This window comes from Lissotriton vulgaris, unplaced genomic scaffold, assembly GCF_964263255.1.
Source record: "Lissotriton vulgaris unplaced genomic scaffold, aLisVul1.2 SCAFFOLD_4253, whole genome shotgun sequence".
In the NCBI taxonomy this organism is placed as follows: Eukaryota; Metazoa; Chordata; class Amphibia; order Caudata; family Salamandridae; genus Lissotriton; species Lissotriton vulgaris.
This window is the reverse complement of record NW_028249562.1, coordinates 1-13,366: the sequence shown is the minus strand read 5'-3', so window position 1 is coordinate 13,366 and position 13,366 is coordinate 1. Positions and strand designations below refer to the sequence as shown.

The 13,366-nt window shown below is 47.7% G+C and overlaps 1 protein-coding gene across 1 annotated transcript; it reads left to right on the top strand.

The window, feature by feature from the left end:
* Positions 1–9,457: 9,457 nt before the first annotated feature.
* LOC147663544 (uncharacterized) lies at positions 9,458–13,360 on the top strand. Its single transcript, XM_086950374.1, has one exon. It carries the CDS (start codon positions 9,510–9,512, stop codon positions 10,584–10,586), a length of 1,077 nt encoding a protein of 358 aa, XP_086806500.1. The 5' UTR covers positions 9,458–9,509; the 3' UTR covers positions 10,587–13,360.
* The last annotated feature ends 6 nt before the right edge of the window (positions 13,361–13,366 follow it).

Below are 13,366 nucleotides of genomic sequence, written 5' to 3'. Positions count from 1 at the left end.
TCTTTTACAAAAGACATTGATTCTGCGGCTTCTGATCTGCATAATGCTATCTTAAAAGCGGTGGATAAACTTGCTCCCATCAAACAGACCTACTCTGCTAGGAAACGTCCCTTGGCCCCTTGGTACTCCGATTCTCTCAGATCCCTGAGGCAGGGTTGTAGGAGACAAGAGAGGCTTTGGAGAGACAATCTAGACCGAGATGAAAGGATCAAACACAAACTCTTACTTAAAGATTATAAAATGGCGGTGCTCGCAGAAAAAAAATCACATTTTTCTAAACTGACCACTTCCCTTACCTCTCCTAGGGAACTATTCAAAATTGTTGATTCCCTGTCAGTCCTGCAAGCCCCCAGCCCAGTAACAGAATCTCAGGAGTTTTGTGATCAGATTTCAGCCTTCTTTTACTCAAAGATAGCTGATATTCACTTCAGCTTAGAAGCCTGCAACCAAGCTTTCGTATCCTCCCTTACCCCCCCCCTCCCTACCCTCATTCCGAAGACCCAGCAGAGTTACCGCAGGGTTGCTCTCTTACCTTTCCCCCGATCACATTAGAGCAACTCAACGGGTATTTGGATAGGCTTAAATCAGGTTCCCCTCTTGATCCCTGCCCTCTAAAGGTCTTCAAAGAGTGTAGAGATGTTTTACTCCCGGTGTTCCTGGAAGTCATCAATCTAGCCATCCATCAAGGTGTCTTCCCCACCCTCTGGAAAATGGCCATAGTTAAGCCCCTCCTTAAAAAGGCCTCACTTGATTCTAGGATCCTTAAAAACTTCCGGCCTATTTCACTTCTTCCAGCACCTGCAAAAATGCTAGAGGCCCATTTAAACCACCATCTGAGCGCCTTCCTGGAGAGCTCCAGCCTTCTCGATCCTTCTCAGCACGGCTTTCGCAGGTCCCATAACACCGAGTCCGCTCTGACTGTCGTCACCAATAACATCCGTGCTAAGGTCGACAGCGGCCAGGCTACACTTCTGGTCCTGCTCGACCTTACTGCCGCTTTCGACACTCTATCTCCCTCCATCTTAGTTGAACGGCTCAAGGAGATAGGAGTGGACAGCCCTGCACTCAGTCTTTTAAAATCCTTCCTGGAAGGCCGTGCACAGAAGGTCAAGCTGGGTGACTTTTTTTCCCCAGCCATGCCTGTGCAGTGTGGGGTGCCTCAGGGTTCGTCCCTGAGCCCCACGCTCTTTAATATTTATGTTACTCCACTTGCCAGGCTTGTTAGAACGTTTGGCCTGGAAGTTCTCTCTTACGCTGACGACACTCAGATCATGGTCTCCCTTTCACAAACGGTTGAAATTACATCTAGTAATTTCAGGAACTGCATGGAAGCGGTTGCTAACTGGATGGTGAGGAATTCCCTTAAATTGAATGGGGAAAAAACGGAGGTGTTGATTTTCGGAGGCAAGGAGGAGATTTGGTCATTGGATTGGTGGCCTTCTTCTTTAGGAACCTGTCCACTGCCCTCTCAATCTGCCCGGAAACTAGGGGCCCGATGTAGGTAAAACGCTTTTTCCGTTTTCAAAATACTGAAGCGCACCGAATCGGTATTCTGAAATCGGAAAACGAGATGTAGGAAAAAAAAAAAATATATGATTCGGTCGTAATCGGTATTGTGATTCGATACGTACCGAATCGGCATGCACCGAATCGGAATGTACCGAATCGGCTACCACCGAATCGGAATCTCCCGAATCGGCAAATACCAAATCGGCAAATACCGAATCGGTGATCGAAATACACCCCCATGGCCAAAATGCCCATAGGAATGCATTGAAAAATCCGATTCGGTAAAATCCGATTCGGTAAAATCCGATTTGGTAAAATCCGAAACAGCCAATGAGGTGGATCCACCCTCCCCCACCCAAGCAGGGAGTGGCTACCCAGGCAGGTGCAGCTCATTAAGAACTTTCTGGAGAGGCAGCCTGAGCTGAACATTCACAGTGAGCAGCAGTGGAAGCAGGAGCCAGAGCACTGTGAGAGAAAAATGGCTAGCAGCAGTGAGAGCCAGAAGGCTGGCCACAAGAGAAAACCCAAATTCAGTACCATGGAGCTGCAGGTGTTGGTGGAGGAGGTGGTGAGGGTGCACAGGCAGCTCTTTGGGAGGCTGTCCCTCACTGTACCGGACAGCACAAAGAGGAGGCTCTGGAGCGAGATTGCTGAGAAGGTTAACTCAGTTGGTGTTACCCCCAGGAGCCTTGATGACCTAAAAAAAAGGTTTTATGATATCCGCAGCCTGACTAAACGCAAAATGGCAGAGCTGCAGAGGCAAGCTGGACTGACTGGTGGAGGCAGGAACCCAGCGCCACCCCTCACTGAGCTGGAGGAACTGGTGTCCAGCACCATCGAGAGGGAGAGTGTGTCTGGAATCGGCAACCTGGATAGCTCAGCCAGAGCTACAGCTAAAGGTAAGAAGCATGCGCATCATGACACACCCTACCAGACACCTCCCCTTTAGACACAATGCACAGCCAAACCCCAGCCCAGTACTGCTACCAACAGACAAGAGAAAAGCATCATGGTAAATGTAGACAGCAGAAGTAGGCAAAATATGGCAGTGCAGAACCATAATATTAAAAACAGTGGAACAGAATCAAAGTATATGCAAGGACATGTGCAATGCTTTATTTGTAGTGACTGTAATACATCGGCACTCAATTCACAAATGCTTCTTTATACCTAGGGGCACCATCAGGCGGAGGAGCAGAAGCAACAGAGGCACCAGCACCAGCAACATCTTCCAGTGCGGTGGCAGGGCCAAGCACTAGTCAGGCTGCCCTGGAGGAGGAGGAGGAGGACAACACCATTGGGCAGGGAAATGAGGGGGACCTAGGACTTGACTTCACATTTCTTCACTCCCCCAAATGTCTGGCACACCCCCATTGCTGTTCTCCCCTGAGAACTTACCAACAACGGCCCACCCTGCACCTGCCACATCTCCTGCCAGGAGTATTGTTGTGGCTCCACTGAAACCTATCCAAGGAGCAGCGGGTCAGGCCCCAGCTACCACCACAGCAACACCAGTGGCACTTCAGCCCACACAGCAGGGCAGCAGCAGTTCCCGGAGGCGTACTAGTTCCAGCACTGCACTTCCGGCACGGGAGGGCAGCGTCTTTCAGGGGCTGGAGGGCAGCATGGTGAAGATACAGCGCATGCAGGCGAAATCCATCATGGCCTGCCAGCGCCAGCTTCGCCAGCATAACCTGCAAATGGGAGAGATGGTGCAAGGGTTTAAGGCTTTCGTCGAAACCAATAAGGAAGTTGCTGCAGGTCTTGGCCGTGTGACCACAGCCATCACACAGCTATGCACCAAACTTGACGAGCACGAGCACTCTCACCGCCGGGATGCCCGCATGCACAACAGATCAATTAGCCGCCTTGCTGCTGCTACGGCACAACTATGCCAACGTGGGGCAAATATGGAGGCCAGCCTGACCCAGAACACGGCTGAGGTCACCAGGGGCATGACCCGCATAACAACCGCCATGGAGGCAATGATTATATCGAACACTGTGGCCAATCCAGCCCTGGACCTGGGCGAGGCTGGGGACAGCAGCAGCCGCAGCAGCCCGGCCAGCGCTGTGTCGGAGCCGCGCCGGAGCACCAGGCGCTCTGCAGTAGCTGCTGGACATGCGGAAGGGGGAGAGGCACACCCCAGTGGGGCTGCTAAGCGCAGCAAAAAGTAGGCTTGCCAGGGCGGGTGAGGCAACCCGGACCTTTGACATTGAACTACATTACATTAACATTTTCTTTTGTTGCACATCAGTGCAGTAACGGTGTAGCAACATTATTAAAATTTTCTTTTCCTCAAAACCATTCACCTGTCTGTCCATCTGTACTCACTCAGAAATAGTTTTCTGTAATCTCCTCACGTCTGTATCTGCCATCACTTGGCGTAGACGCCCCAGCAGGTTGTGTTTGTGGCACAGCAATGTCGTCGTCATGGTCCTCATAGTCTGACAACTCCACCTCAGTGCCCTTCTTCACCGCAAGGTTGTGCAACATTGCACAGACAGCTATGATCTTGCAGCAGGTGATGGGGGTATACTGCCTTGCACCTCCACTCTTGTGCAGGCATCTGAATCTGCTTTTCCAGATGCCGAAGGTCCGTTCAACTACATTCCTTGTGCTTTTGTGGGCCCGGTTATACCTCCTTTGGCTGGGTGTGGAGGGGTTGAGGTAGGGGGTGAGTATGAATGAGCGGAGGGCATATGCACTGTCGCCTAGAAGGAAAAGGGGTAACATTACTCACATGCATACATGTATTTCACTTAGCTACTTTGTGTTATGGGGGTCTGATGATGTGTCTCACCTAGGAGGTATCCTTCACCAAATTCGCCAGCCATCAGCCGTGCATAGATGCCGCTCTGTTGAAAAATGTAGGAGTCGTGGGTACTCCCTGGGAATTTTGCTACCAGGTCTGTGATGGTGCACTTCGCATTGCAGATCACCTGAACATTGATGGTGTGCGTAGACTTCCGATTGCGGTATATGTATTCTGTGTCATCTGGGGGGCAAATCGGAATGTGCGTGCCATCTATGCAGCCAATGATTTGGGGAAATTGTGCCATCTGGTAGAAGTCAGCTTTAGTTTGTACCAGTTCTGCGTGGGTTGCAGGGAAAGAGATGTATTGGTCCATCCTGTGTATCATGGCGTCAAGGAATGTGTGGAAGAACCTTGACAGGCTGCTCTGGGTCACCCCTCCTACCGCTGCAACTCCACTTTGATAGCTGCCAGACGCAAGCAGGTGTAGGCTGCATAGCACCTGGACGTGCGCTGGGATGGCGTGTGCCCTTGGGGTGGGGTGGTCCAACAGTGGTTTGAGGTCCCTGATGAGCTCCAGAATGGTCTCTGAGTCCAGCCTGTACCTCTGTAGGATCTCTGCCTCTGTGAGCATGAACAGGGTGATCCTCTGTCTGTAGACCTGTTCCTCTCTTTGCCATTCCCTCTGTCCTTCCTGCTGTAGCCGTAGCCGCCTTGCAATGACATAAAAAGCAGCCATCCTGCAAGTTGCAATGCATTTTGGGTCTATTTTTATGGGTTGGAGTTGGTTACCACCTGATTGTAATCCATGGTAAATACCGATTTAGAAATACCGATTTTGAGCCAAAATCGGTATTTCTGTGCTTCCCTACATCTCTCTATCTGTCCGAATCGGGGATTTTCCGATTCGGTTACTCTACCGATTCGGTAGGTTATCCGATTCGGCTTTTTTCCGAATCGGTGTCACTACCGATTCGGTACATGGACCGAATCGGTATTTTTATCCGAATCGGTATGTTACCGATTCGTTATCTTTCCGAATCGGGGTATTTCCGAATCGGATTGTTTCCGATTCGGTAGTCATTCTGAATCGGTATGTTACCGATTCGTTATCTTTCCGAATCGGGGTATTTCCAATTCGGATTGTTTCCGATTCGGTAGTCATTCCGATTCGGTATTTGTACCGATTTTGACGATTTTCTTTGCCCTACATCTCGATGGCTGTATACCGATCGGTAAGGGCCCAAAATCTGTATTTTCGGCCGTTACCGATCGGTAACGGCCTACCTACATCGGGCCCTAGGTGTCATTTTTGACACCAAACTCTCCTTCCAAAAACAAGTAAGCAGAACGACTTCCACCTGCTGTGGCGTTCTTAGAACCCTGAGGAGATTAGTTCATTATCTTTCCACCGATGCCCGTAAACTGGTTACGACGGCCTTAATCTCCTCAAGGCTAGACTACTGCAATTCACTGTACCTGGGAATTAATAAATCCCAGATACAGCGTTTGCCAATAGTTCAAAATGCAGCAGCCCGTTTTGTCACTGATGCCCCGAAACTCGCCTCATCCTCTGCCATTAGGAAGGACCTTCACTGGCTCCCTGTCCAGGCTAGAATAGAGTTCACGGTCTTATGTCTCACCCACCGTGCTTTGCACGGGTTTGGCTCTGAAGACATCAAACCCCTGGTAACTCCGTATGTCCCCGGTAGGGCACTTCGGTCAGCCAATAAACATCTTCTGCTGGTCCCAAAAACCAGCAAAGCCAGATGGGGCGACAGAGCCTTCAGCTCTTATGCTCCTAAAATTTGGAATACCCTTCCGGTTGTGATCAAGGAACTTACCTCCTATCCCCTCTTCCGAAAGGCTCTGAAGACCTGTCTTTTCAGGCAGGCCTACAACTGATCCTCCCCCCCGTTTTCCACCACACAGCTCTTTATTCCATCTTTAGCGCCTTGACGCCCTTGGGCAAAGTTGCGCTCTATAAATCATCTCTCAACTCAACATCTTGGGGTTGAATCCAATATTATTTATTATCTTAAACGTTTTTAAAGTAATGCGACGGCCCGCGTACGCTTTGGTCTAAACGGAGAACGCACTGACACAATACCCATCAAGAGCGGGGTCAGGCAGGGTTGTGTCCTGGCCCCCTTCTTTTTTAACTTATACATTAACGGGTTGGAAGGTGTCTTGTGCAAAGATAGTTCTGATCCCCCCTTCGCAGGCGGCCGCCCAATACCAGCACTTTTGTACTCTGACGATGCTGTACTTATGTCACGTACTCAGGTGAGCCTACAGTGTGTGGTCGACAGTTTCTGCCGCTTTATGGAAGAGTTGGGCCTGAAAGTCAATACATCAAAAACCTTTACTATGTATTGTGGTAAGCAAAACAAATCAAAGAGACCAATCTTTATAGCAGGGCAAAAATTGGAATTTGCTAAACATTTTTCCTATCTGGGGATACATTTTGCTCAAAATGAGACGTGGTCTCAAGCTATTTCTGTTAAAAAGCTTGAGCATTCAAGATCTACTGCCGCTCTCAAAATCTTTTCTAGTAAGTTAGGAACAAGACCCCCCTGTGGAATTGATTAAAATCTACAAAGCTAAGTGCGTAACCGGCACCATCTATGGCAGTGGGGTCTGGGGTCTCGCTAACCCCGCACCCATCCAGGTGCCTGAAAATTCCTTCTTAAAATACATACTGGCACTTCCTAAAAGCTCTTCCAATTTCAATTGTCACTCAGAACTTGGCCTATCTTATATTACTGATCTTCTTAAAATAGAGCCAGTTCTACTATGGCATAGAGTCTGGACCCAAGAAGCGACACATTTAAACAGAGATGTCCTGACAGATATTTTGAAATTGGACGGTGCTACAAAAATCCCATGGGTGGAGTATGTTTTTAATTTCTTAAAAGATATTGGCAGGGAAGAATACTTACAGAATCCCTCTGATATCTCAGCAATTTCTCGAAAAGATTTGAAGAAAGAGTGTTTAGCCCTTCTGGATTCCAATAGGACTGCTGCGGAGGTCCTAAAATCCTCTATTCAGCAGCATCAACTGGTTTTAGCAACTTTTAAGATTCAGCCCTATTTAATTTATGTAACAAGCACTTATGAGGGATTTCTGCTCACACGTTTCAGATTCAACATCTTCCACAGACTGGTTAGTTTTCCCACGATCAACAACTGGACACACGAGCTACCCCTCTGTCCCTGTGATAAAACCTCCCCCCAAAGTACGATTCATGTATTTCTTTTTTGTAAATTTTATGATGAAATGAGGAAAATTGTTTTATTACCTTTATTAAGAGAGCTAGGACTTCGCCATTGTGTGGCGATGATTAGCATTCAAGCTCTAGATAATCATGTATCTGTATCAAGAACAACTTTGTTCCTAAAAAATGTCATGACTATCAGGAAATGCAGGGACACTTAATCTGCACTTTATATATGAAATTGTTTTTACCTTTTTAATTAATTGGTTTTAAATTAATATAATGAAATTCTGTATTTTTATGTAACTATGTATTTATGATATTTTATCTGTACTTTTATGATTGCACCAAACAATCGAATAAAGATATTTTGAATTGAATATCACTCAGCACCACCACAGCACCACCACAGAATCACTCAGCACCACTACAGCACCACCACAGCACCACTCAGCACGACCACAACACCACCACAGAACCACTTAGCACCACCACAGCATCACTCAGCACCACCACAGCATCACTCAGGGCAAACCCCAGGTTATAGGTGTCACATTTGCGAAAGTTATAACTATCAGCATTGTAAATGACAAAGCTATTAATTTAGCTATTTTCAAAACCAACACATAAATAAAAAAATTGTAATTTACAAGACCAATAGCTCAAACTTTCCTAATGCAAGACCTATTTTTTTTTATCCCCACCATGTTTAAAGGCATGAACGCTGATTCAATATTTAAGGTTTTCTTTGAATGGGAGGAGGGCAGTGGCAGGGCTAATCAGTAGCCATAAAAACACAGTGAACCGGTTCTCCTGTACAAGGCCTTATTTTATTTATAACTTCTTCACTTTACATTGCAAAATACTGATCTCTTTGCTCGACACCTGAGAGCTCTGAGTAGTCGGTCACTGATGCAGATCCTATCACACTAAGCAGGTTTTATTTGTACGATAACCGATTTCCCTTTTTAGGTGCAATTCTGTGGTTTCGTTTTTCAAGTAACCAGGGCCACTGGTTTTATATGTATTGAGCTCCCCTTCTTCTATATCAAAGATAGGACTAGCTCTAGTGTTAATCCAGAAAAACATCCCTGTGTGTGTGTCATGTTTAATAAAGAAGAAACCGGTTTACTACCGAGGGCTCGACAAAGTGCAAATGTAAAACACCCAAAAATCTCATTTGTTACATTTTGTAATGCGCTCAAATGTACTCATGATAGACTTGCTAACATATGTGTGATGCCTTCAGATATGATGTCATAGCTGAAGTCTCCTCTGAGGTCATGGGTTGTGCTGTCACGAACTGTGATGTTTCGTGTGATGTCACGCACCATGATGTCATGTCACAGCTGTGATGTCACATGCCAGGATGTCACTTGCATACTGCCTCACTTTGTTAGTTTTCCATTTATTTATTTTAGGACTTGTGCTCTGCTGAGAAACACGAGCACGGGCCAGACACCGGTCCAGCAATGCCCCCCCTGGTATCCATGTCTGATGGGAGCAGGCTGCCGGGACAGAGCGGACATGCAGGGAATACACCGCACATGTAGCAGCACAGCACACAGCACCCTCTCAACACACACACTCCAGTCCCTTTTGCAGATTGTCTGCAGAAAATATATCCTGGCTGTATTTTGTGAAACACAATGCCAGTCAGTCGGGCAATACTCTTTATTTCGGCCTTTTGCCATAAAGGAGACATGCAAATACAAGCATTTGCAAAGCAATAGGTCTCACATTATTAAAGTTTGAGCTATTGGTGTTGCATTATTTAACAATGCCTATAGCTCAAACTTTAATAATGCGAGACCTATTGCATTGCAAATGCTTGTTTTGTTAGGCTGCCGAGCAGCAGAGGAGCGGCCCAGCTACAGGCTGGATAACCCCGGCCCTGCCTCTGAGGGCGACGCCCAGCCTGGGTCAGAGTCCGATCAAGCAGAGCTGCTCTCATTCCGCAGGCTCGAGGCTTTCTGTTGCGCAGACGAGGGCCCGCTCTGTGGACTGAGCCTTGCTGGACCCCCGGGATGGCTGCATCGACCCCCCTGATGCCCGACCACGACCACGGCGCCCGGGTGTACGTGAGGAAGCTCCTGGAGGAGGCCTGCGAGCGGCTGCTGCGGCGCCTGCGAGAGGACGACCTGCCCACGGAGGAGACTTTCCCTTCGAAGAAGACTCCTGCGAAGGACAGGCCGCCGGAGTGTGACGGGGTGCAGCGCTGCGCTGAGCAATTGCTGAAGAGGCTCCACAGCTTGAAGGCCCCCCAAGACCCCCGGGAGGTGGCCCGCCTGCTCTCGGAGACCTGCGGCTGCGACCTGCTGCCCCCGGGCGTGCTGGAGACCCTGGTCCCGGAGCTGATTGAGTACTATGACTGCGGGCCGGTGGTGGACATCGTGCAGAGGGTGGTCCTGCGCGAGGAGAAGCTGGCGGCCTTCTTCGCCGACGAGACCACCCTGAGCTTCAGCCTCTTCCAAGAGATGAAGGGCCTGCTGCGGGGCCGGCACTGGGACCGCCTCCGGATTCGGCGCGCGTACCTGGCAGAGTTCACAGCGGCTGAAAAACAGCCCCACACAGCGGCTGACCCGGAAGTGCAAGTGCGCAGGAACCCTCGAGGTCAGCGGTCTACGGGCGGTGGAAACACTGCTGACCCGGAAGTTCATGCCTCTGAAACATACACCCCTGCAGGTTCGGTAAGCGGGCCTGACCCGGAAGTAGACGCGTCCGCTGCCACGCGGGGGCAACGCGTGGACCTGGCCATCGGCGACAGACGGACAAAACTCGGGTTTTACATCGATCTGAAGAAGAACCCGAAGGACAAGAAAGCTCTACAGGGCGGCAGGGACAAACTGAGGTCCATCCTCAGCGCGGAGAGAGTGAGCGCCCCGGGGAGCTTCAACACCACGGAGGAGAACAGAGTCTGTTACCAGGTCATCTTTTACACCCGCGACGAGCTCGGCAGGGGGTCACAGCATCCAGGAGAGATGGAAAGGTTATTGAGGAAACACAGCACTTGGAAGCATGTGATCGATTGCTACGATGAAAGATGGAGACTGCCCAAAAGGATGGTCGCTGCCTGCATCATGGAAGTCCGGCCTGATTTCTGATTTATGCGCCCTTAGATGCAGGTTTTCAGTACCTTGGTTCAGATCAGCGACAGCGTCTGTAGCTAGTTCCAGACTTGGTGTATTCATCGGAATCAGAGGGATTCTTAATGCTGCTGCACAGAAGCACTGTGTTGTGCTCTTTTCAGGTTGCACTCCCCCTGCCTCATTCCTTTCCCACAAACCTTTCACTGTCATTGCTTACAAGCGCAGCTGGGGTTTCGCCAGCCAGAGTCTCACAGCCAGAGCAACTTACTTGTTAACACAGAAACCAAATATGAACGAACGTTTCAACACACAAGGCACGTGGGCCCCTGGCTGGTGGGGGCTCGCAGCAGCAAACAGTCCTTCGCCAGCTGTGCTGAACACAACACACTAGGATGTGTCTCATGCAGATGCATCCCTCAGTATGGAAACAGCAAGTGGACATTTCACCCCAATCTCATCGACCTTTTGATGCTCCTATTGTGAGTTTGGTTTTTGGATGCTGCAGAAGTGAAGCCCTGTTGAGCCTGCTTATACCGGCCGGTCCTTACTACGGCAGCGGAATCTCTCCCCCAGGCCACATCTTCCCCTTCCCATGCATTGTTCCCAATGTTTCCACGTGTTCCTTCTATCCATCTAGGCTGTTGTCTTTACCCTTTATTGTACTTCAGCGACCTTTGGCCGATGACCAATGGAGTTACCCTAGGCAGCTTTTGTGGAGCTTGTCTGGTCCCCCCCTTGGCCGTCTCCTACCCATCCATTCGTTTGACTCGTTTCTTCTCTAGTCGCCAGTTGCGTTTCCCAACTCCCTCTCCTCTTTCCTCCCTCACTCCTCACTTTCCCTAATTTCTCCCTCCCCTGCCTAATTTTCCTCTCCCCATACCTAACCCGTGCCTTTATAACTCCTATTTCTACATCATTTTTGTTCCTGAAACTGTTGTAATTATGTAACTACGTTCTTGAAGCAACTGTACTTCCTTATGTAAAGTGCTTTGATACCTCCTGGTTTGCCAGCGCTATATAAAACTTTTCAAATAAAGGGGGAGGGGCGGAGGTGACCTTTTTTTACTTTTTTTCAAGTAAAATGCTTTAATATCCCTAAAAATAATTTTATCTGTGAGCCAGAGCTAATACCAGCCATATACAATGCAGCAAAATACTAGCCCACCTAAGCCACTGGTTGTAATCCGTGAGCTGCACGAGTCACTGTGATTCATTATCTGTTGGGTGCTTCTCCTTCGTGACATCTGCAGTTTCACCATTGTATAGACATTTACATGAAAATACTTTAATTTTGTAATTTACCTCAAAGCTCCCATTAATTCATCAGAACACGGACCTTGAAGTTTGTTTTAGATGTCGGTTTAAAATATTTAAATCCTGTTATTTGAGAACCCGATTGCTCCCTCCAGAAGCACTGTTGCTTGGCATGAACCATTTGCCACACTTCTTATTCGTTTACGTCTTTTTATTCAAGATATTCCAATGTTTTTAAAGTTTTAATCCATTTCATCACATGAAATCCTTTCAATGTATAAGAATGAGAAATACAAAGTTTATCTGGTACATTTGCATTCCTTACCCCAAAGATAATTAAATCAATACTTACATTTAGGTGTCTTCCTAGAACCCCATCGAGTGTCTTACCCACATCATTCCAGAAACCGTCGAGAAGGGGGCACTGCCGAAACATGTGTAGATCATTGGCCCTTTCCAACCCGCATTTGGGGCAGACTTTCACTGTCTTCCCAGCAAATTTCGACAGCTTTTTTGGGGTCCAGTAAGCTCTATGAGAAGTGAACAGATGATTTCTCTTTAACGCAGCCGAAGTTACAACTGTCCAGCATTTACTCATAGATACTTGCCATTGGTTATTTAACTCCAGCGTCGGCAGGTCTTTCCCCATACTCTCTCCGGTATCCGAAATTCTTCTTCCCCTGCGAGAGTCAAAGCCCAGTACCACATTGCGATTTCTTTGTGTATAGTGTCTTTTTTTAGCATTTCTCTCTACAGGGTTGGGTTTCCCGCTCTGACTTCTTTTAGGGATTTAGTCCAGCTAGATAGCTGATAGTACTTGAATTTAGATAATGAGCCCATAGTTTTTGAAGATAGTGTGTTCCACTCCAGAAGATTGCAAATGTACCAGATAAACTTTCTACAGCACAGGAAGATCTCCTTTTCTTGTTAATATTGTTGGCAAGGAGAGAAATATGTGTGAAATGGGTAAGTCCGGCCCCTCCATCCCACAGGGAGTGGCTATCATCAATATTAAGAATTAATAGACTTGATAAAAGAAAAGCCCCAAGAAAAAAAATTAAGTTCTGGAACATCTGGGAAAATTACCATCTAGGTGCTAGCTAAATTGTTTAGAGGATAACTCGAAGGGATATTTCCCCAGTGGTTGGTACGAATCAGACAAACCTACGCAAAAGTCCAATGATTATGTGTAAGCAATGGAAAGTCAGGAGAAGGCCTGCACGAGTAGCCATAATGGCTAGCTCCCCCCCCGCACTAAATCCTTCCACAAAGTAATGGAAATAAGGGGACCCTCCTCTCTTTTAACACGTTACAGGGGAACTGTCCAGTTACACTTACTTCGTTATATGACAGTGAAGTCTAAGAACTAAAGAGAGATTGGGGCCTCGACAACTCCTTACTAATAATATTGCACTAATGAGGACTAAAAAAAAAAAAAAAAAAAAAAAAAAAAAAAAGAATTAGAAATACAGGTGTGCACTTCATACCATTGACTCAGGGTTTAAAATATTTAACCATAACTGAAGGAATAAGAAAATCAG